Consider the following 25,071-nt stretch of genomic DNA (forward strand, 5'->3'; position numbering starts at 1 on the left):
ACTGCATTGCACATTTTGTCGGTGTCCTGCTTTGTTTTCAGTGTATAAATGTTGCGTTGATCGTTTTTGATTATAGTGTTCTGTATTTTGGTTTCAGTATTTGATATCCTCATTCATTATAAAAATCATTTCAACTTTATTCTCTTATCTAAACATTCTTCTTAGTAACTTTAGCGACAATTCCCCGTAAAAAATTATATATAAAATAAAATAATGTTAAAATTAATAAAATTGTATATGCAACCTATATCATTACAACATTTGTTTATATTGCGCTTTGGACTTGCAGCAAAAATTTGGCACCAAAAATAATTAGAGTAAAAATACATAGTTCAAAAGAACGTGAGTTCCATTAAGAGCATTTCTAAAAACGAAAATAAACAATAATGCTAATATCTTAGCGAAATTTAATCTCACTCTCTGTGGTTCGCCTAGTCCCACAACTTGTTCTTTAGATATATCTTTCAGCGCTGCGCGTATGTAAAATCCGTCTGAGCATGTGCATCCTGACTGCCTTGGGGAAGATGATACAAGGGACTGTGCTGGTGATGATGATGCTGGCAGCCGGACACCTGCTCCACCTGAAAGCCATCGGTCTGCCGCTCCAGCGTTGAAAACCTCGTGGGGAGTAGCCTGGGAAACTGCTCCTGCTGATCCTCAACCACCGAGAAACTCAGTCCACACGAGCAGTGCTCGATGTGGGGCTGTGCTGAGGTCAAACCCGGTGTGGGATGGACTTGTGCCTGCTCCGTGATGATTGTGGGTGGTGGTGACGGCGAGGACATACAATCCTGGCAGTAGTGAGTTGTAGCTGCCATCTGATGGTGGAAGTGAGTGAAGGACGATGGCGGCGGTGGAGGAGGCGGTGGCGGCGTCATCGAATGGGTGGACGAACTGGATTCCGTTGATTCCGATGCCGAATCCGTGGCCGTGCTGTCCGAGGTTGACGTGGATGAGGATGGCTTGTGTGGCTGATGTGGCTGATCGGGTGGATGATGGCAGCGACATATTGTAACTCAAAAAGTGCCGCCATCGTGCTGATGACTAGATGAAGATGAGGCTATTGCAGATGCTGGCAGTGGCGCTTCAACAGCAGAAGGTGGTGGTGGAAGGGTAGCCAGCCCCAGCCCGTTCACCGGGTGCTGCAGCGTGCTATAACCATCGCCATCTCCATTCTGCTGCTGCTGATGATGGTGACTGTTTGTGGAATGATTCTGATTTGGGTTCTGACTGTGATTGAGTTGTGTGGTGTTCGCTTGTGTGCTGGGATGCAGTGAGTGTGCCTCATCGACTGAAATGTTGACCCCATTGCTTGACACGGCCAAGGATTTGGGTGGAATAGGCGGCGGCGGCACCGGAAAGTCCTCCACATCGAACGAACTAGTCGAACTCTCCCGTTGTGTAATGTTCATTGATGCTGTGGCATTATAGTCCAAACTGCCATTGCTGCTGATGCGACAGTGTTCCCGATGCTGCACTGTAATGGTCGAGATCGACGAAGAGTCTTCGCTCAGGTTGTTAAGATTCATGTGGTTCAGTTCCCTGGAGCTAGTCGTCGATATGCCGGAGTCTCGGAAATCATTTGGTGCAAAGCACACGCTCAGGGTACCACCGCTTCCGTCCTGAAAGTTCGGGGGCAGCGAATGCGGCTGCTGATCTGCCTCTGGATCATCGTAGCTAATATCAACAACAGAATACTTCTGGCCATGGTGCTGCTGCTGCTGAGAATGGCGACGTCCCACAGCATCTCCAGAACCAAAGTCATTGAAGATCAAGGGATTTGACGCCCTCTTGTCCGGTGTAATTCCCCGCGGAGGCAGCGGAGGAGCATTGGGAGAATTCAACGTCGGCTGTCGCTTCGGCGGAACCTCCGGGCTGTCCATGGATCCGTTTCCTATAAAGTTCTGCGAGCGTGGACGATTTGGTACTGGAGGAGCAGCAGCATCTTCCAGAGGAATACTAAGACTCTCCTTACTCAGCGTTTGGTAGGAACTGAGTGGGTCCACGGGTCGTACAGTGTCTCCCGGTCTCGTGTACATCTCATCTAGATCATATACATAGTTGGTGTGTGCATTTGCATTCAAGCTTGAGGAAGCTGTCGCCTGGGCCACTCGCTGCTCTGTGGGCAACGGTGGTAAGGGAGTATTTACAATGCTTTCGGAGTGCTGGCGTTTCAGCCTGCCCATGCCGGATAAACTTTGCTTAAGCTGGGAAAAACGTTCCAAAAGGCGATTGTGCAGAGGCTGAACTCCACTGGGCGCCAGCTGACCGTGCAGCTCCAGGGCCTGCTCCAGAATCTGAATCTGTTCCAGGATCAGTACCTTCAGCCGCTGGACATTTGCTTGCTGTCCAGCACCTTGCGGCGATTTTAGGAACTGCTCGGAGAAGAAAGCCTCCTGGTACTTGCTTATACCGCCCATGACATTGGCATCGATTGTGCCCTGCAGACGCATGGAGAAGGGATTAATATTCCTCTTGGGATCGCGTTTATATTGCACAATCAGCTCGGACAGCTCCTTGCCAGCATTGCTGATAATCTCGCAAGCGTACTCTACTGGCGTTAACTCCTGCATCGTCTTCTGTTTCACCTCATACCAGCGTAAAATTCCTGGCAGTGGACTAGCAATCTCTAGAATGGTGCGTTCTATCCACAACGACTTGAACTCATTATCCTTGTCCACTGTTCCCTTGTACATGGGGCGATCATAGATGAATCGGGTTACATCGTTAACCTCGTAGAATCGAGCTATTTTCTCCGGCACTGGAACCATTGCGGTCTTTAAGGCCTGTGCATCCCCAACAGGTCTTACGTTGCTGATCTGTATGTACTGATCCGGAGCATTCAGAATGGCGTTGTCCGGCGGACTGTTGTTGCTCAGGATCTGAGCACTAGGAAACTCCGTTTGCAGCCGTTGTGTGAAGGCTCCAATTCTCTCGTACTCCAGTCCACGATACACAAATTGTTTGTTCTACAATATTCAATGTATAACCATAAGCGGATTAAATTAATATGGTTTCTAAAGCACTTGACATACCCGCACAAAAAGTGGCAGTCCCATTCCGTAGAATCCCACCCGGAAATATTCCGGTTCCGGTCGTAATTGAGTAAGGATATTCTGGAAGAACTTGGCCTCCTGAATGAGTATTTCACTCAACTTGTTGTAGTCGAAACGACGGGTTTCGTATAGTTGAGCCAGCTCCTTGCACAAGGGGATACCCTTTTCCCAGCATTTTCCCTTGTCGAAGTATTTAAGGATCTGCAAGACATAATTAAGGCTTAAGTTATCATCCATGGCTGGTAGGGATCATTGTGAACCTCGTGGTATAGACGCTCCTTGCGCTGCCACTCTGGCTGACCACTATTATCGAATGGGGCAAAGCTCTGGGTCTCCCTATCCCAACTCAGCATAGAGGCATACAGTTTCAAAGTAAAGCCAGCCTCTGTGTAATTCTCTGCCTGCAGGTGCAGGTTGTGCAGCTTGTAGATGTATCTGGTTAAAAATGAAATTAGAAACTGGAAGACGCACATTATCTGATCGTAGGCTCACCTCAGATACATCTCCTTCCGGTTGATTTCGTTTTTGTAAAAATTAAGGAGATTGACTGTGCAGGTCATGCGCTTATCCCGATTTTCCTCGCCCTGCATTACGCTACGATAGTCCAGAAGGCGCTCCAAAAGTCTCGTTACTGAGGCTATGAAAGCGATGCCAGCCTCCTTCCAGTTGGGGTTCTCCACCTGGACTTTCTCCAGCAAACTGATGGCACATAATAAATCGAATTACTAAATGCCTTAAGCACTGTCAAAGGGTAAGGACTACAAACAAATAAAATATATACAACAAATGGACTAGCGGAAAGAACTACATTTAAAGCAAGGAAAAAATTGCACTGAGTTAAACTTACACCAAGCTGAGATGTTCCCTTTTTATGGATGGCGATTGCAATGAGTGTGAAGTGAGTCATATATGTATATTTACAGACATTTACAAACATTTATGTACAACATATTGCCGTTAAGCATGTTTTGCAACTTACATGGTGCTGAACAGCTCCCTGTACTCGTCGTCACCCTTGTTCTCGCTGATGAGCAGGTCCAGCTTGTCAATCAGTTCGCTCTCCACCAGGCGGAACGAACCACGGGCAGCCTGCTCGAACAGATTCACATGGATTAACCATGGTTAAAACGATAAGGCCCAACAACTCACCTGCTCGCACTGCATCATGTCGTAAAAGACCGAAAGCGTGGCCTTCCGCAGAGCAGGCTCTGGTACCAATGTGACCTCCAGGAATGGACCCACCATCGACGGAATAAAGTGCAGCTTCTGCTCGCCCAGCTGCGACCACATGCTGAGTATCTGGAAGCCCATGAGCACCCGCATGTCCCCGTGCGAGTGGAGTATCTTAAGCCTCTTGGGCTCCCTATACTGCTCCAACTGCAGGGAGGGCTGTGTCAAGAAGGCAACAGCTAGACTGAAGTAGCTCCACCAGAGCTGCGAATCAAAGGCCTGGAGTCCCAAGAATCTGTAGACCAGCGGCTTGGCGAACTCCTCCAGCGACATGCGCAGAACATCGTTGGCGGCCAGCTTCATCACCAGCCAATCATTGGGGAACACATGCCAGTCCTGGGTCAACAGTTCCTCGTACACCAGCAATGATTTGCTCAGGAACTCCTTCAGATCCCGTGGATCTTTGTTGGGACTCAGCTCGTCCCAATAGCGCTTGTAGTGGGTCTCGTCGAGCAGCTGCAGCAAGCCCAAAAGACAGGAAACCAACTGCGGCAACACAGCATTGGATCCCTCCATTATAATGCTAATGGTACGGATTAGTATGCCCAGTATATTCTTGCACAGCGAGTCCAGGTCGTGCTGTAGGGTGTTGGTCACCTTGTCGCGCTGCTCCTTCTGTAAATCGTACAGTTGGCTCAAAATCTCCGAGAGAATCTCAGCACACAGACGCAGCTCATCCCGGCGACTAAGATGCATGCGCAGGTGCTTGCAAGCCACCGATAGAACCACAGTGCGGGAATCTGAAATTGAGTTGTAAATTAGGCAAAAAGGATATTACTTTCAGCTAATGTAACATACCATCCTCATGAAACAACTCCCCAGATACCAGATCCTTGACAGCATGCAATTTCGCCTGAATTAACCGAATGGGAGCTCCCCGGGGAATAGCGTCCAGCATATTCCGCGCCAGCATGCCCAACTCTGGGGCGGGAAGCGTGTCCTTCAATTGCTCCAGCACCACTCCCGTCGAATTGAGCAGGGCCTCTTGGGTGGGAATGATGACATCGTACGAGGGCACAGCCAGCATTCCATTGAGGGCCGTAAAAAGGGAGTGGAGGTCCCGCTTGAACGAGTCCTCATACTGCCCACCTGTTGCCCTGGCAAACAGTTTCCTCGACTGGATTAGCAACTTGAATATGTACTCCAGGGAACCGAAACACTTCTGGAATGGATCGGGGTGCTCTGCCTTGGTCATGAACACGGCCATGTGCTCCACTGAGGTGATGAGTCCTTTGTAAACCAAAGCGGCCGCAAAGTGATTCTCGATGTACTCGTTCATCACCGGCCGAAAATGTTGGAACTTGTTGCTCTGCAACAGACTGAAGATGCTCACGAGGACATGGAAGACCAGGCCCGAGTGTTGGGTGCTGTTACCCTCCTCATTGGAGAACATGGCAAACAGGGCGTCCAGCACATCCTGCAGGAACTTGACCAGCTCTTCATCGTTCAGCCGCAGGACTCCCGTCAGCGAGTCCTGGATTGTTTCGGGATATGTGCGCCATTGCAGCAGCGATAGAAGGTCAGCGTTCTGGGTCAACTTCGTGGAGCAGAGCAGGGAGCGCAGGACGAACACTTCCTTGGAGCTGCGACTGAAGCATCCGCCACAATCCATTTTGGCCTGTGCATCGCGAGGCCTACACTGCAACCGCAGATAGTTGGAGGCCTGAAGCTTCGCGGGATCCTCGCACTTGTACACATACAACTCGTGCTGACCGTCGCCCAAAGTGGCCCCACTGGTGTCCATTAGTCTGGCAAAGCTGAAGGCGAACAGCTTCGGTTCCGTCTTATCCCTCGTCGAGCAGTGCCGGAACTCAAACCTCACATGAGCCGTGGAAAACTTGTCGATCGGCACGCTGAGACGCAACATCTCATTCCAACTGGGAGCATTCTGGTGATACAGGATCATGGACCGGTACTGCGGCTGGGATTCCATGCCGGAAGCACCCCAAAGGCAGTCGGTGAGAACATTACCCGCCACATCGAGCACTACGACCGTCACGAGGATATTCTTTCCCGTGTTCTTTCCACCGCGCTCGAACTCACCGCGCTCCAGAGTGAGGAAGAGATCGTTACGGACATCTCCGGGCATGATGACATCCGGGAAGCCCATCTTCCTGGTTATCGTAGAGCCCTGGAAGAGCAGCGGTTGCTCCTGCCGAGCCTGACCGAGACCACCATGCAGAAGTTTTAGAGATACAACAATGCCCTGGGTTCCCTGACTCGTTTGGATGGGCGAGTACTTTCCACTCGACTTCTTGATAATTAGTTCGGGCAGCAGGTGAAAGTCCTTCTCCTCGCACTGGAACAGCTTAAAGTTGTACTCTCGCTCATCGGAGGACTGCTCCAGACTGCTATCGAAGTGCGCAATGTCGCCCAGCGAGAGAACACCCACTCCAAATGGTCGACGGAAGGTTGGACCATGGCCCAACGTGCCACCCTTCTCGATCTTCTTGATGGAGTCCGACTGAATGATCTTGCCCACGCGCATGACCACAGCAACCAGGTGAAGTTCCTCATTGAGATCAGCGGCACCTGAAGATATTAAATGGTTTATAATAAACATATAAATATATATATTGACATTTATATAGATTTTCATTTGCTTTTGGAACATATGGACATGATTAATGCCTTACCCAGATCAGTGAACACCGTGCAGTTGCTGTGAAACCTTTCAATGTAGTTGGAGAAGCCATCCTTGGAGATCTTGACCAGAAACCGTTCGGACAGCGGACGCATGTGACTGCCATCATAAAGGAAGAAGTAGACCTCCGCATCATCGCCACCTATCCGATGGCCAAAATCTCGCATGCAAAAGTACAGATGGTGGGTGAGTATCTTGCGCTGCGTCTTCCGCCTCAAAGTTCCCCGACTCTGTGGATCAAATGAACAATTATTAGAACAATCCCGCTGGATTCCATTATTATCTATACCGAGGAGGCCTTTGCGTTATCAGCACTGTTCACATGGACATTGTAGAGCTTCACGATGCCAATGCCATGTGGATCCACCGCCAGTGGTCCCTCTCTGGGCACCAAGTCCAGACCGAGTTTGCTGCAAAGATTGGAAAGCATTTGCCGGTTGATTGATAGCGATATCAGGGAAGGAAACACCCAGCTAAAACAAATTTGCCACTTTGTCACGTTCCGTTACAAAAGACACATTTCAATTAATGGATCGTGGGAGCGGGCGCTTGGGGGGATCCCTTCGAATACAATCAGGCTGGTAGTTTGGAAAACCATTAGAGCTTTAAGGAAATTGACGCATTCGTAATTAATTGTCGCTTGACGGAGTCGTGCCGAGCGCCAAGAATTAAATACAAATTTGGTCAGTCATCATGGGTGATCATCATTAATCACCCAAAATAGAACGCGCCGCGAAGGGAATGAAGATTTATTTTAGGCAATTTCAAGAGGGATCGAGCTTTGCAAGGGAGATCCCATAATAAAACATTGCTTCTGGGGGGAATAAATAATTCCATATGTTTTGAATAAATGTCAAAGCTAGTTCTGTGTTGTATTAAACTTAATTTCTTTATAAAACGTTTCTGATTAAACTTATCTGAAAAGTAAGTGGCTGTTCTGTTTAATATGCAATGGTACTATACAACCACTATAGACTATCAAGTTCCCCGGAGTCTGAGTAATTCGTAGCACTCATGCAAATCGAATGAATCAGTGCCAAGGCAGCCAGAGAACCTGTCACGACTCCGCTCAACTTTCAGAAAGTAGCTCAAATCAAGAATCAATAGAGTTCTATCGCCAAAGATCGTATCTAAATGGATTGGGTCGATCATTAACTTCACACTATCTATGGCCAGTACGTGCCTGCTGTTTCGTACGGCGGCTACCGATTGGAATTTACATGATGATGATGATGATGGCGATGATCAGCCACGGATCTTGGACACACATCGCATGGCCCGCATGACGCATAAATTTCGGCTGCTTACAGCCGATCGCCGATCCAGCCAGATGAGGTACACAAAAAACTACACCAGCTAATGGGTTCACGGCATTCCGGTGGCGCATGCGAGAGGAGCAAGAAGAGCGGTGGGGAGAGAAGTGAAGAGGAGGAGCGGAGTTTCGGCCAGGTTCACAGCCAGGTTGTGGGCAACGTCCAACGTCATCAGCAATATGTTGACGATGCTGCTACCTCGGCTACGCTGCGCCTTCTACCTGGCTTACGCAGCGAGAGAGCCAGGCATCTTTTACCATCCAACCTCCAGAACAGGCCGAAGAAGCCGAAGAAGCCGTTTTGCTGTTAACGAGGCCTAAACGGCTTCGCTCTGGCTCAGGTGAAATTCAAAATGAGAAAGAGACAGTGGTAGACGGAGAGATTCCCCAGAGAGAATCTCCATTTTGGAACCGGAACCAGTAGAGAAACAAAGGTGCTATGGTAGAGACCACAGAGAACAAGATCTATGGGTCTCGATTGTTGGGGAATGGTAATGTCTGGCTCTCTGGTCATATAGAGATATATAGGTTTGTGTGGGGTTTGAGCCACCACTGTTACGCCGGGAGTCGTGGCTCTGAGTTGACGTGACCAAATGAAGCACTGCGACTCGAAAATGTATCTCATGGATACAAATATGAGAGGAGCGCGTGCGCGGCTGCCTGGGACCCGCAAAAATACAAACGGTAGCCCTGCTGGTAATGAACACTTTAAGTCGCTTTTAATTAAGTGCCTGACCCAAAGCTCAACAGGTGAAGGGAAAGGGATTCCCAAATGTATTCCCCCAAAAATCCCATCCGCTGCTTTGCTTATCTGAACAAATTCTTTTTTAATTAAGCCTCGCCTAAAGTGTTGGAAATCTATGAAGATATGACACAACACCAAAAAAAAAAGGTGGAGGAGAACGAGAAGACGCAACAAGATGGAGAACCAGGCGATACAGAAAAATTTAATTATTTACACTTCGATAAGCAGGCCTGTCAACCACAAACAAAAGCAATAGCAACAACGCGTTCGATGGCATTGTATCTATGGGTTTGGTCTCACCAGCGGCCCAGATACACGGCATATCACAATCACACATGCCATATATTTCGTATTTAATGTCTTTATAAAAGGTGTAGCTGGCAGATACATTTCTGGCGAGAGGCGAGGCCACAGGCAAGAGGCCAGGCCACAGCCACAGCCACATTCACAGCCATAGGGAGCATAGGGATAAAGGCATGGTAACCGGCATCGGGAACCCTCAATAAACAAACAGTGCAATGCACAGGGAGGCGAAGTGGAGCGCAGTGGTTCAGGACATGGAAACAGCAGCACCACCACCACCAGCAGCAGCAGCCATTTCGAAATGCCATTTCATTATGGCCAAGACCGAAGAACGCGGCAGGCCAAAGCCACCGAGCTGAGTCATTCCACCGGGCCAAGGAGTTGCAGGTTTCGAACATGGAACTTGGAACTTGGAACTCAAAGGGGGGAGAATTTGGAGACCAAGTTCCCAGGGAGCTGGGAGGAATGCTTGGCAACAAGTTTGGCGTTGCTTGTCTAGCTCTCAGCATGCAAATGGATCTTCATTTCGGGACCCTATACACTGAGAGTGTGTGCGATCGGCCACAATGTATATATGGTATATATGGAATATGACGACGAATAGTTCCTTAGACCCATTTGGCGGACCCTTCAGAGCGGCGTCTGCGCTGTCAGAGGATTCGCTGGACGTGGAAACAGCGATAAATTAAACGAACAGGCAGCTCCAAGTTCCGAGGAATTAATTGGAATGCACTTGTGGTCCACCTCATTAATTTTATTTACTTGGGTTTGAGTTTGAGGTCCCATTAATTTAGAGAGGTGATTAATAAAAGGATAAATAATTGCATGGGCTCGCGATTGCATAAGAGTTAAAAGAGCGAACATAAGTCTTCAAGTAAAGTATAAAAACCTTATAGTACTAAATTCGATAAACAGAGTTTATAATACAATACATTTTAAATTATTGCCAAAATAAAGGCAGAGACTTTGAGCGCACTCCTAGTACATCTACAGTTTTGTTTTTTTGAACGCTGAAGTTTTAAATATATCTTTTGTTCTTAAAGTCTTTTATTGGGGTTCCAGTTCTGGCTCATTGTGTTCAAAAATCTTCGATTGACGAACACCGACTTCACGGCGACTGTTTAAGCTACCCTTTTTTAATCTGAAATCAAAATCTAGCTGATAAAGTTGTAGGAAATTTCCCTCTCCACCCGGAGAACAAACTAATCAATGGATTTACTGATTTTCAATCCAGATGTTATTGGGCCTCGTTCAAGTCGGTTCAAGATCGAAGGAAAATCTGGGAAACGAAGAATCTCGGCGAGAACTACCTAAGCGAACTAAGGTGGTTGGGTGGGTCCTCTGCACCTCTGCATCTCGGCACCTCAATACTTCTACAGGTAACAACACCGGGTCTCTCGGCTCAGGTAAAAGGTAATGCGCGAATGCAGCTTGAGCGTAATTTGGAACTGGGAGCGGGAACCAGCTGGGATCGCTGGTTCCGCCGGAGAGGGAAAACCACCCAGATCGCAAGAGCGGCTCTCTCGCGGCTCGGGAAGCACAGATACAATGGATCGTTCAGTTTGCAGCTCTGCGACTTGGTTTTCAGTAGGTTTTTGAACGCCGCTGAGAGCAGCTGCACATTTTCGAGATACGGATACGGGTATGGGCACCACTGAGTGGTCTGAAATCACAGCTCAGCACCACTGAGCAACCACCAAGCTGCACGCACACCACCACCGCCGAATGCAGTTGCGAGTGCAATTCCAGCTGAGTCTGTCTGTGTCTGTGTGTATCTGTGTGTTTGTACTTGTGTATAATAGAAATCTCGAATCTGCAACAAAGTTAAAAACAAACAAAAAACAAGCAAAAAACCAGCCAGAAATTATAAATACTGGGAGCGAAAACCCGTTTCCAAAGTGTCAAAGTGGCAGCAATAAATTTAAATGCGAACGGAGAGCTCTAAAAAAGCGGAGCTACTTCGCGTCCAGCAGGAGCAAAAGAATCACTTAAGTGTGCGAAGGGGTCGTCGCAGTTCGGTTCTGGCCAACTGGCAGGTTGCTGTTGCCAATCTTGGTAGCAACACCTTCAGAAAAAAAAGAAAAAAAAAAAAACAACACGCCAAGGAAAACGACACAAAATGAGAGAGAACAGTGGCAACAACCGATCGGATCCGATCGCGACCGCTCCGCTCCGCTCCCAAAAAGAAAATACCTTAAAACCAGTTTCTTTTTTTGTCTTTTTCGAAAAAAAAGAGGGAAAAAAGAGTTATTGAAAGAAAAAAGGCCAGAATTGAAGTCGGGCCGAAATGAAGTGCTCTCCGCGTATCTGTGTGAGTGCTGTTCGTGCCGCTGTGTGCGTGGTAAGATTGAATGTTCAGTGCAGAAGCTGATGCATTTAAAAGGAGTAGCTGCCGTTGCGCAGATACAGATACTTTGCGACTTTAATTGCCGCGCGCATGCGTGCGACAGAGACGACTCTATGCGCCCTGCGTGCGGCGCAGTGTGGCTGTGTGCGTTTCGCTCTCGGAGTTACGGATTCCGATTCGGATTCGGAGTTATATACGATGCGATCTGTCGTGCCGAAATGAAATACAGCCAAAACACACACATAAAACACACAATAGCCCAAAACACAAAAAAAAATTTGCATATAAACAAAAGAGCCGAGAAGAAAGCAAACCAGAACCTGATCCACTGCGAGCCGAAGCCCAAAAATCCAACTCGAAACCCAAAAAAAGCGCCGATATAAGTCCAAAGAGTGGAAAAAGTGGAAAAAGAAAACAAAACCCCTTGGGATTGCGGTATCTTTGGGCATGGGGACAAAGTGAAATTTATGCGTGGGTTGACAAAAAGCTGTACCGGTTCTGAGAGCCGAGTTCTTGAGATGAACTTGTTGGCTATCTAGTACTTTTGGGGCCTGGGGGTACCAGGCGAGGGCAGGGCATTCAACCTGGACCTAGAGCTTAGCGCAGATTAGATTAGATTGCACAACATACTCGCATTATTCAGTTAGAGAGAGCTAGCTATGCTCCCGACAAACAATTCCGGCACTGCCCAAGCACTTACTTAATTGTAAGTGCGGCTTGTCGACGATAACGACGAGAGTCCCAGACAACCGATGGTATGGGATGGTATGCTATGGTATGGTATAGTAGTGGAGCTCCAACTGGGAGTGGGGAGGAAGTGTGTTCGGGTATGTGAGGCAGGGTGGTGAAATAATTTGGAATATGTCATGTCTGTCCTAGATAACGCACAAGGCAAACACACAGTACACAATCAAGTGTGGCAAAAGAAATAAAAAAGATTGCAATGCACTTGGCAAGTGATGACTTGCTCCCAATGCAACATGCTTTCATATCTTAACACAAGCAAAATAAATGTAACAGAGATTGGAATCAATAAACGCATTGTTAAGACTTGAGCGCAATTAGGAACTCTATGCCCATTTCTCACAGTGTCCCGCCGCTCATTTCATTAATTGTTCTCTTGTCCACTTGCAGTTAGCTTCGTTGCAGCAGCACACCAACCATCAACATGGCGGTCTTTGGCATGGTCTCGGCTGTGTCCGGCTTCATCAAGATACGCTATCTGCTGGACAAGGCGGTCATCGACAACATGGTTTTCCGCTGCCACTACAGGATCACGACGGCCATTCTGTTCACCTGTTGCATCATCGTCACCGCAAACAATCTGATCGGTGAGTTAGCACCTTCTAAAAATTAGTGCAGCTATGCAAGTGTTTAGCGCTTGAGTAGTCCAGTTTGCAGTCTGCCAGTTTGCTTTTGCAATTGCTGCAATGCTGCTAATGCAGCAATAAATTCCAAGAAATACGATTCGACCCATTTGAATTCGAGCTCTTCGGAACGGAGGCAAAAACGCGTGCAGAGCTTTCACAAATTGACCGCAACACGTTCATCGGATTTCAGCTAAAGCCATTTTTTCGAATGACTCATTCCTCGGTCGCCACGGGTGGTGGCCCTGTGCCTCGCCAGAAATCGGCGTGAAAATCAATGTATCTGGCTCAAGCTGGGCTCAGTGAATTGTGTCTTACATAATGGTACTTGTTATTAATATGATTTTACATTCCCACGCACTTTTAAGCGTGCTGTATATTACACTCTCTTAATTCGAAAAATGGTGATAGGAAAAAGGCCTTGAATAAAAAAGTGCTGATAAAAATCCGAACTAGTAGACAAATCACATTGATAACAAATAATTAAAAAAAAAAAAACAAGACATAAACGACAATAAAATTGTGCTCAAAAATGAACGAGCAATAGTTCTTACTTTAATGCCTTTTATTTTATTGAAAACTTCCTGACTTTAATACCCATTTTTCGAGATTTGAGTCCGATCTAGGCATCGCAAAGCCATCCCAGCTTCAATCCAAATATTTGTGCATTAAAAGAAGTGCTCCAAAAGTGAACAACCGACAAAACCACAGTCAAATATTGACGGTTGGTTCTGGGAATTCCCCTTTCCAGCCCGCTCCACCTTCGTCTGCAGCTCCATTTGTATCCACTTTGTTTGTCCAAAAATGGGAGGAGTGGGTAGGGGTAGGAGTAGGAGTAGGGGGTGTCAGAGTGTACGATAAAGTTGGGGCGCACCCAAAAAAAGGCTGTCTATCTGTCCGCCCGTCCATTTAGCTGAATGTTGCAGGTTTACCTAGGCACGTCTGCAGCCATAATAAATGTAACCGTAGCATAGTCGTTACCGCACCCACAGTGTCGACAAATTGGGACCGTGGAGCCAGCTCTACCAGCTCCACCAGACCACCAGAGATTGCCCTAATGGCACTTGACGTTGACGAACGGCTGGCGAGGAGGTTTCTGGCGAGGAATGCGCTTGCGTTTCCCTTGATCCGAATTGCGACGAGGTCGAATGCATATCTACAAATTATCTCTATCTCTGCGCTTGCAGGCGATCCCATAAGTTGCATCAACGACGGCGCCATTCCGATGCACGTGATCAACACCTTCTGCTGGATCACCTACACGTACACGATACCTGGTCAGCAGCATCGGCAAATCGGAACGGACGTGGCTGCTCCGGGATTGGGCAATGAGTACGGCCAGGAGAAGCGCTATCACAGCTACTATCAATGGGTGCCATTCGTGCTATTCTTCCAGGTGAGTGAGGATCAATGAAATATATATATATAAAGCCCTTGGGCAAGATTTAGTGAATGGTTTATACCGCTGAAGATTTATTTTGAAATCCATATGTGTTTTTGAATCTGTAATGAGCTCGAGCTAGGCTAAACAGTATCTAATTGAATAATTCCACACGCTATCCCAATTTACATGATGATGAGCAATCTTGCAATACGAAAAGTTCCATCTTGTCCGTAGATAAAGTGAACTTAATTGAAGTCTTAGTATGTCTGTAGCCTATCACACGCTGCGCGTTTTAAACGTGACAAATGTGGTTTCTTCAATTTATTGTAATACCCGCTTCCGACCAAACTAATCTGTTAATTATTCCAGGGGCTCATGTTCTACGTGCCCCACTGGGTTTGGAAGAACATGGAAGACGGCAAGATCCGCATGATCACCGATGGACTGCGTGGCATGGTCAGTGTGCCGGATGACTATCGGCGGGATCGTCAGGACCGGATCCTCAAGTACTTCATGAACAGTTTGAACACCCACAACGGCTACTCGTTCGCATACTTTTTCTGCGAACTGCTTAACTTCATCAACGTGATTGTGAATATCTTTATGGTGGATAAGTTTCTGGGCGGTGCTTTCATGTCCTACGGCACGGATGTGGTCAAGTTCTCCAACATGGATCAGGACAAGCGCTTCGATCCCATGATCGAGATCTTTCCCCGTCTCACCAAGTGCACGTTCCACAAATTCGGTCCCAGTGGATCGATCCAGAAGCACGACACCCTCTGTGTGCTGGCACTCAATATCCTCAACGAGAAGATCTACATCTTCCTATGGTGAGTAGTTGAGTGGGCTGCTGCACTTCGAAGAGATCTTCAACCTTTATTACTTTTTGTAGGTTCTGGTTTATAATCTTGGCCACCATCTCCGGCGTGGCTGTGCTCTATTCACTGGTGGTTATCATGATGCCCACCACTCGGGAGACCATTATCAAGCGTTCTTATCGCTCGGGACACCGCAAGGAAATCGCCGGACTGGTCAGGCGCTTGGAGGTGGGTTCACAACTGAAATACCACCTTTGAGCTGTATGTTAATCCGTTTATTGTTTCCACAACAGATTGGCGACTTCCTGATCTTGCACTTCCTGAGCCAGAACCTCAGCACAAGATCCTACAGCGACATGCTGCAGCAGCTCTGCGGTCTGCTAGGAGCATCCCGAACCCCATCCGCACCATCGACTTTGGAAATGAACCCCAGCCATCCGATTTACCCGCCAGTGGAGAACTTCGGCGGCGGCAAGGAGACGGAGACATGAGCCCGTGGCCACGGATTGGCTTCAAAACAATGATTTCAATGATTTCTCAATAATATTTGTAGGGGGGAGATAGAGAGAGTTGTGTGTCATGAGGTTAGGCATTTCCATTTCTACCACTAAGACTGCAAGAGAACGAATCAGCAATTGCACTTTCGGAGATCCAACTCAATAATGTTCTGTGCGAAATATATTTAGCAAAATTATAAGGAAATAATCTTTGAATTTGGTCCTAGGCAAGCGAAAGACAGGTGCAGTTCGTCATTGACACGAGGTGAGCCACAGAGTGAGAAGATACAAAATAAATCAAATAAAAATGAAAAAAAAAATATATATATGATAAAAAAGAGAGGGACACAGGCAGACCGTGCAATTTGTAGGTTGAAGATGATTGAACGACGATCGAGGATATCCCATAAAACGATTTTGCTACTTTGTATCGTAGTTAGGTCGTTGACAATGATGCGCCATTTAAAATATACACTTAAGTTTAGCAGTTAGCTCGATAATGGATAGTGGATAGCTCGGATCGAGAATACCTATGCAGCTATATCTGCTTACCGCTCATGCACGCTCACGAAACGTTGATCTATATAAAATTGTAGTAATCGAATGGTACGAGTACGACGAGGAATATGATTATGAATATTTAAACGAGTATACACAATGCTCTCGCTATTTTTGTCCTAACATTTACTCTACAGATATATCGTAATTTTAAGCAATTTTGTTTATAACAAAATTATTGTGATTATTGCTAGAAAAGAACACATTTTACATAAAGCAAAAGAGAACCCAAGCTATCTAAGTTCAAAGTTGTAATAAATATTCTATATACAATTTCAGCTAAACTCTGGACTTATCAGTGGGTGGGAAACGATTGTGGATGTGGATTTCCAAATCACGAAGGTCGCATTTTGCATTGTTCTGAGCAAAAGCTGTGAATTACAATTGAAGTACTACGCATTTTCTAACGGAAACCCTAAAAACTACTTTAGATTCCGTTACATGGAACGCCTATCAATGAAAGCTTAGCCTTAAAGAAATTTTGGGTTTTTTCAGTAGCCTCCAGTATCCATTAACTTTTAACTTACCGATTGCCCCAGTCTATCTTGGAAACCACAACCATCTGTAGCTCCAGAGTTTGATCCTGAGTCATGGTGGCACTAAGGAGTTCCCTCCGACTTTCCAATATGGAAAACATAACCTTGCGCAGGGTTTGGAACTTGTACGCTTCGCGATCCTGAAAAAGATTGGGAATAGTTGATCAAATGAACCAAGTCGTGGGCACTATAAGCACTTACCACATAGAGGCGCTTCCAGATCTCCGACCATTCCCGCAGAACCTGCGTGCATTCGGCGACCACAGGATCGATTTTCGAGAGGTCCTTGATGTGTATGTAGGTCTTGGGGAAGAGACCCACTGCCCGGGACTTTCGGGGGCAGGAGCCGCGGTACCAGTGCTTGCACTCCTCCACAATGTCCACGGAATCGCCGACATCCAGTGCCAGGCCAAACCGGACATTGCCGTGCCAGTTGTGGATGGCTATTGGGGGAGGGAGATGGGAAAATGTGTAAATGAAAATGAGAGCAGGAAAAGCTACAGTCCAAGAAGCGGCTGGATTACAACCAGTTGCGTTGCCACTTCTTGGCCATGACATTGCCCCAGGATGGACGGCGTGGCAATTAAAGTGCCCCCACGAGTGTCCACTTGAGCATGCCACGAGTGGCCCGGCAACAATAAATACTTCAACTATAAATAGGCAAATGGCTGCAAAAGGAAAATATATGCATCCGAATGTGTGTATTTTTATGGAGCCTCTGTGTGTATATGGGGGTGTCATTCTCTCTCTGCCGGGAACACGGAACAATGAGCAGCACTCGGCCACGCCGGCAATCGAACACTTTGGCTGCTGAATGAATCCAGCAACCCAAGTGCCATGGAGCCTCTGCCAAGCGGAGCTCTAACTGGAGCCACATCGCCGGGCTGTGTGAGCTGCTGGATATATCCGCAATGCTGGATATGGTGGCTATGGCAACGAGTACACTGCCAACTTTGGTTTCGGACCGAAATGGATGAAAATTGCCAGCCATTCGATTAAAAGAACTGAGCCATGTGGCATTCACATTGAAATTATTCTTCGCATTTACCAGACCAATCTCACATTCTGCTGAGTGGATTCTTTCGAATGTTATATGAAAACAGTCTTCTCTATTAAAACAGTCAAGTAAAATGTAATCCTAAAAAGACCCCTTTATAATACAGGAATTCTTAGCAGGTGAGGCGATTAAATCCGATTTCTGTGATTCATAAATATTCATGCTTCAATGATTTGTAGGATTACAACGTAAGCCCCGCATTTGCAAGAAATTTCTCCACTAACATTTTCGAACTAAGGGTTCTTCATTTGTATTCTGAACAGGCTATGTCCGATTTTTCGCCGTGTATCAATTACAAATGCAAGGCACACTCTGTAGTCCGGGAGGCGCCGCAAGCCGAGGAAGGCGGCCTTCTGATTCTGTTGCTGCTTTTTGCTTCGGCTAGGGTGGTGCTGATGTGGATGGTGGTGCTTCTGGTGGAGGTGGTGGTGTCTGTGGGACTGGGTGGCTGTTGCTGTGGATGTGCATGTGGATGTATATGTACATGTGTATATGTGGCTGTGGATGCGGGGCTCCCTTGTTGAAAGACAAACGAGCGAGCACGGCATGAGCATATCAACGAAAGGAGCTAATAAAACGCACGCCCAGACAGACAGATAGACAGATGGTGGGGGATTCGGCGGAGGCCGGGGAGATGTAAAATGAAATGCTTCAGTGCCATGAAAATGGGCAAACTGCTTCCTGTTGTTGCTACTGTGGCTGTTGCTGCTGCTACTGTAGATGCTGCTGCCGCTGCTGCTTTATGGCTCCTGCTGCTGCTGCTGCTGCTGCCCCAACTCCACTCCACTTCACTCAGCTTTCAGTATTTGAGCTATACCATTCGACAACCGCCTCTAACTGGCTTCAATTTGAGCTGCTCGTCGCGAATGCGGCAGACCGATTTAAATGAATTCTGGAGATGCTAAATAGCAAGTATTTTATAATTTAAAATGCCAGTTGAAGACCTCCGTTCCAGGCACTCCAGCCGGCGCAGGCAAACACTCCAGCAAATGAGCACACATACCCACACTTTGGCACTCATAAAAATCATCGCAGTGCTTTAAATTTATGGAAATATCGAGCTGGAAATAATGACCTCAAGTAAGGGAATCATAACCTTATATGTGAAGAGTTTGAGAGGAATATAATCAGTGGTCTGTTTTCCTTATTGAAACGATATAAGGCTGCTTGCGGGCAGAACCCGGATTTTTGCTGAGTGTACGTTCTCACACATCCCGGATTCCACAACGCAGTAGGCAAAGTGCCAGCCAAGCGCTTGCACTATTTAGGTCAGTCACATTAGGAAGGCGTCGGCTTGGCAAGCAGCTCAAACTCAAAGCCAACTGGAAAAACCCGCCACAAGTACACTCGCAGAAAAGGACTTCAGAAGCTGAAGCAGAATCTAAACAGCCATTCGTACTGCAACATCTGATTTCAGATCAACTGGAGAAACTTTAGCCACTAGGATATGTTTAAGAGCCAGTTATCTTATCTATTAGTAGATAAGCACGCTGTCATGCTCCGTACCATATCCTATGCATACACTTACCCCTTTCGCCGAGTGCATGAATAATTTTAATGAGCGTTTAGCCAGCTTAGGGGAATTTAATATTAAATTTCAAAGAGTTGACTTGAAGTGCCCCTGGAAATTGGCAGGATCATCACAGGCCGAGCCGCATAATTACTTTTACGATGAATGCAATATCCCAAAAGGCTTGGCTTACATCACTCTTTTTGTGTGCCCGGTCACAAAGGGGAAAAGCTGGGATAGCTGGCGAGGAAGGAAGGAGCGGAACGGAGGACACAATGCTCACTCCAACAAGTCCGCAATGTCAACAAACGTATTTAAATAAAAAAGTCGTTAAGGCAAGTGCATGGCAAATGGAAGAGGGGATGGCGGGAATGGCAGGGGATGGCAGTGTAGTCCCTAGGCGGAAAATAATTTTAAATTAAATGAAAGAGCACTGCCTGCACTACTCGCCGTGTGACTCAAACCGCAGTCGCAGCTCAGCTGCAAGTGGATTAAATGAGCTGGGCTTAAGGGGACCCATCTTCACACTTGACCCCCCAGCGACGCCCCTGCACTCAAGTGCCACTGGGGAGGCTTAAGAATTTAATTAATTAATTGTGTTATAGCCAGCAATATGAGGTCGCCGACAAAGTGGAACTCGCCGGCTGCGGAAAGGGAAACCACGGGAATGTGGGTCAAGTGGCTGGCCTAAACCACTAAAATTAGCTACTCGTTTAGGGTTATTGCTACTTCAGGCCGTTATTTCCAGAGCAAGGCTTAGATCCCTCAAACTCCGCCTTAAAACTCAAACAAATAGAAAACACCTTATATATATCTATGACACATTCATGACCCCAGCTTGTATGATAAATATTGCTTAAAATATTCCAGTTTAGGTATAGAGTTGTCGTTAAAAGCAAACTAGTTATATAATGGCGTGAAATCTCAACAAAATGACTACCAAAATAAATTAGGATATAAAGATAAAGAAAGATACATATTAATGACCTCAAAGTTATGCAAGTGACTCATTTTCTAAAGACTTCATATTATCTAGCAACTTTTTATCTTTGAAATATAAGTCATATTAAGAGCTTTCTGCTTGGCGGAATCGATTGAAACCTGTTCGAAGGAGGAAGCATGACCCAAATGTCCATCAGATGTCATTATCACAGGCATTGTCTGAATAATGGAGTTGGATGAATGGATGCTGGAGCTCTATCTGTGCATGTGAAGCGAACTCCCAGCTAAACAAAGCGCATTTACAACCATTGTCAAGTGGATTTCATTACGATTGTGGAGTACAAACGGGTATGTGGATACACAGATATGTGTATGTACATACGTGTGTTTGGGGCCTGAAATATTTGCTTATTATATGCATTTTGTATCTCCCGATGTGGCTGGCCGTGCTGTAATTAAATGCATTTCATATATGCCACTCAATTGAGTGCTTGCACACCCGTTTGTTTTCTGTTACTGTTTGCATTTTGTTTTCGCATGTGATTACGTACTTATAGCACTTTAATTCCACATGGGGCACATTTAGCGCTGTAAATTTGTTTGCTCATTTTGGGAAATCTATATATTTCATGCCATCAATAAACGCCAACTGTTAATGACCATTTATCAACCACAGGAAGAACTTGTTAGCTATTTGTATAGTACATTTACTTAACTCCCAACTAACTGCCTATCTCACCTGGCTTATCGATGGCAGCGGCTACTTCCGTTTGGGGTTACCTGGCAGTACCTCTCCTAGACAAGCATTTACATAAATCAGTCCACGGACGGGGTCACCGACATCCCTGCTATCCATCCGGAAGGCAGTGTGACCGATAATGCGCCCAAATGCGACATTTGGGCTCCTGATACATTTCGAGTGTGCGTGCGCGCGGGCTGTTAATCATACGCCGTGTGTCCCGCAAATGGCAATTCATAAATAAATCGTTAAAGACGAATTATGGAAGTACAACTCAAATGGACGAGTGTTCCATACGCACCACTCGAATCGGAAAATAAATGAAAAAGAAGCGCGCCCGCCGAGCATATTAAACAATGGAAATGAATCAATTTTATGCGCACTCGTGTGTGTGTGTGTTTGTGTGCGGTTGGTTGTGCGTTATTCTGAAGGAAGGAAGCGCTGCACAAATTTGTGCGGCCAAATGCATAAAATGAATATTAAATTAAAGTTGAAACTGAAATTGCCGCAGCGACAGCGGAATTCGCTGGAAAAGGCAGAAAGATAGGCGGAAAGTCGGAGCGGCAACATCCGGTGCCGCAGGCCTGTTCCTTCCTGCCGCCGCCCTTCATCCCAGTGGATTCATTCTGATTTTTTGGCAAAAAGTTGCGTAAACTTTCAGCTTCCAATCTAAGTTCGCCAACTCACAAACGGAGTGACCCGCATGGCCAGGTCCAGATTTACGAGGGTTGCTCCGCAAAATTGTCACCATTGTGCACGCGACTCACTGCGCAATTGAGGGCAAAACTACGGTCCGACCTCGGTAAATTGAACCTTTTGAAACTCAAGTTGGTAAACTTAATAAGAGCTACCATAAATTTCCATTCAGCCAATTCCGGTGCGAGCTAACAAAGTCGGAAAATGTTTACTGATCGTAAGAGATGGGTTTGCCCATTGAACAGCTTTATAGCCATTCATGTGCGAACTCAATATACACAAACTGTATGTAAACATGAGTAAAAGCCTGATGCATTTGAAAAATAATTCCCCATACACTCGCTGTGACAGATGGTGGTTTCAAGTTATTGATGTTCGACTGTAACAGGCAGCAGCAGCAGCAGCAGCAGCAGCGGTACAGTAATTACTTATAGGGGAAGAAGCGAAGGACCGAGGGCTGCGGACAAAGAGTGCGCTGGTAATGAAGTCATTGCCCAGCAGTTGCAGTTGGCCAGCACGTGGCGCTCCCAGATGAAAGGGCAGGAGGACAGTGAGCCGGTACCCAAGGAAGTGGGCGCAAGGGGCGGGGCTGGGCATTGTGCAAGGTTAGGGCGTTGGCTTGACAGCGCCTCGAATCGCTAATGATGCTAAGCCAGCGGTTGGCCGACGACTGACTGATTGATTTGTGTAAACTCTGACCGCTCTCATGTCAATCTCTGCACTCTGGGTTGAATGTGGAGCAAATGTCAGCGCACAGCAGCAAATAGCTGTCTCCACGATTGATGGCGAACTGGAGCGACTGGGGCACAAAAACGGAGCTGTAATGAAGAGTATTTGGGCGGCACTCACGAATGTTGCATACCCTTTAACTTGGCACTCCATTGAGTGGAGTAAATTAACTTTTTCGCCAAGGTAGAATCCGTTTAGAATGCCAAACAGATTTACCAATAATTTGCCATTTTGTTGGAACATTTTCGGCGTTATATCGCTGGACATACTCCCTTGGGTAGAGCATCCCATAAACAATGAATATTGGCGCTTATCTGGGCGAAGAAAACCCATTGAAGCGGCACAATGAATAAAACTTGGCACAGAGTCTGCCACTGAAGATGCTGTCCGTAGTACATCGCAAATCATTCGTTGTCGTTCGCTAGGTCTTTTATTTTATTTTTTTTATTTTATTTTGTTGACTACACTTCCCTGCCCTGTCCCCTTAGTAATTTGTTAAGCACTGCCATTGAAGCGCGAAGTGCGTCCAATGCGGAGATAATGTGAGCATCTCAGCCGAGGAGAAACCAACCAGCACAATGTGCTGCACAAAGAATATCCAAGATCCACTTGTGTTGTTCGCATGTGTGTTATCAAAACACGCAACTTGATTTTCCATGCCGGTTACACAGTGGTAACCGTTGAAATGTCGACTATTGTGCAGAGAAAAATATATTTTCTGTCTATTTATTTTGCTAAAAGCTTCATAACATATGCTCTATGACCAATTAGGAAGAAATTGCAGAAGAAATAGAAATATTACTTGGTTAGACTTGGTTAGAAGCCATGTTTATTTCCCGTCTACCAAGTGGGTTTTATTACTATAATTTAACATATAAAATAAAATTAAAAGTCTCAATCAGCATACCAAAGATCGAAATAATTTTCTATGACCCATTTTTAATATGATAGAAACATTTCAAATCAAAATCAAATGAATGATTTTTCCTGCGAAATAAACATTTTTCTAGGTGTTCGTAATTACGAAAGCGTTTAAATTGGCAACACCTGGGCTGGGAAATTGGCAACGCGACAGCCGAGCGCTGTGCGGAAAAACTGAGCGCGGGGAAAACTGTGTGTATAAACACATCAAATCGCAGCGCGGCAGCAACAACAAACACGGAAATCTCTTTGAGATACACTACACGATGGGTGGCAGAGAGGGGTGGTGGGGGAGGGGGGATGTTGAAGAAGGTGCGGTAAGCTGGGGGATGATGATGTTACAAACAGTTTTTGTACAAAAATAAGTAGAAGAATCGCTTTTCCTCCCTGCACGGAAAAGTGCGGGGGTGGTTGCCATAGCATCCGGCGTTTCGCGGAAAAAAGCGTGAATCGCCGCAAAAGGCAGCAATAAAAACAAAGGCCGCGCACGTGACGCCCAGCGGGGGGTGGTGATTGGTTGGGTGGCTTGGAGAAGTGGGTGGCAGACCGCCCACTTTTATTATTTACTCACCAACTCCGTATTTGTTGTTCGAAGGTATCCACATTTTGTCGCTGCTTCTCCGCTGCAAGTTGGGCCGAAAAACTCGCACTTAGCCGGCCACTCCCTGCATTTATAATTAATCAACGGATTTTTGCGGAAACACCTTTTTCATCGGCGAATATTTGCATTTGAATTCGCATTTATTACGCACAACAATATTTATCAACAATTTTTTGCACTAACACACACACACGTACACATCTACGCACTCAATACAACTTTCGCTTTTGTTGTTGTCTATCTCCGTCTCTGTCGCGCCTTGGCACTTTAGCTTGTTTAATAACTACAACTACAAGCAGCAAATACACTTGCTACATTGCTGTTGTTGTTGTTGTCACTGGAAGGCAACGATCGCGGTTCCAATTGGCAATAATTACCGCTAGGTGGAAGAAAAGGAAGTGGCTACTTGGGAAGTCTGGAAGTGATTGCGTTGCTTTTGTTGCCTTTTTCACGGACCCGCGCACACACAAACAAGAAAATCAATAAGAATTTGGGACTCCCAGCCGCCCTTCCGATTGGATTTTAACACTGCCTTATTTAATTTAATTTGCCTTATTACTCCGCGAAATATTATTTTTTTTTGCTGCTGCACTTGCGTTTAATTTTTGCTATTTTTTGCGTTTTATTATTTTTCGCGTTATTCACTGCGCAGCTTCCCGGGCGCAGCATCAACAAATATCCGTCCGCCGCTCAGCTGTTTGTAAAACAACAACAAAAATCGGAATTCATCGGCTTATATACTGTTCAGTGTGACCAGTTCTTGTGCGTCCAATTTGCTTACTCCAAAACATTGGTGGGCATTTTCATTCGATCAATGATGGTCACACTGGTAACTATGGTCTAGCCAAGACACGAACCATCGGGCAGTTACAGTTTTAGAGTGAAATTTATTCAATTGTATTGTATATAAAACAATTATAATGTCGTTTAAATATGTAGTCCATATAGTACACAAATAAAATTCCCGTTTCGTCGAATTGATACATTGCCATATTTTTTAACTTTTTCTTTTTAAATAAATTAAGTAAATATTATTTTACTTAGCCGAGTTAACAACCAAAATAGCGTTGCCAACTATT

General features: G+C 46.1%; 2 protein-coding genes across 3 annotated transcripts; one reads left to right on the forward strand and one right to left on the reverse strand.

The window, feature by feature from the left end:
• Positions 1-63: 63 nt before the first annotated feature.
• LOC6555098 (dedicator of cytokinesis protein 3) lies at positions 64-24,754 on the reverse strand. 2 transcript variants are annotated; one of them, XM_015153553.2, is made up of 13 exons: positions 23,963-24,754; positions 16,999-17,240; positions 16,789-16,937; positions 7,220-7,340; positions 6,923-7,160; positions 5,085-6,818; positions 4,206-5,026; positions 4,036-4,145; positions 3,904-3,921; positions 3,549-3,755; positions 3,317-3,491; positions 3,036-3,257; positions 64-2,969 (listed from the first exon to the last, which is right to left on the reverse strand). In XM_015153553.2, the coding sequence occupies exons 1-13, from the start codon at positions 23,994-23,996 to the stop codon at positions 1,017-1,019; spliced, it is 6,024 nt and encodes a 2,007-aa protein (XP_015009039.1). In that variant the 5' UTR covers positions 23,997-24,754; the 3' UTR covers positions 64-1,016. The 2 variants fall into 2 exon arrangements, with proteins under 2 accessions (XP_015009039.1, XP_001981425.2); XM_001981389.3 differs by lacking the exon at positions 3,904-3,921.
• On the forward strand, positions 10,830-16,537 carry LOC6555099 (innexin inx3). Its single transcript, XM_001981390.3, has 6 exons — positions 10,830-10,932; positions 12,772-12,968; positions 14,192-14,400; positions 14,758-15,218; positions 15,281-15,434; positions 15,500-16,537. Exons 2-6 carry the CDS (start codon positions 12,806-12,808, stop codon positions 15,695-15,697), a joined length of 1,185 nt encoding a protein of 394 aa, XP_001981426.1. The 5' UTR covers positions 10,830-10,932; positions 12,772-12,805; the 3' UTR covers positions 15,698-16,537.
• Positions 24,755-25,071: the final 317 nt, after the last annotated feature.

This window comes from Drosophila erecta, unplaced genomic scaffold, assembly GCF_003286155.1.
Source record: "Drosophila erecta strain 14021-0224.00,06,07 unplaced genomic scaffold, DereRS2 tig00000000-arrow-pilon, whole genome shotgun sequence".
In the NCBI taxonomy this organism is placed as follows: Eukaryota; Metazoa; Arthropoda; class Insecta; order Diptera; family Drosophilidae; genus Drosophila; species Drosophila erecta.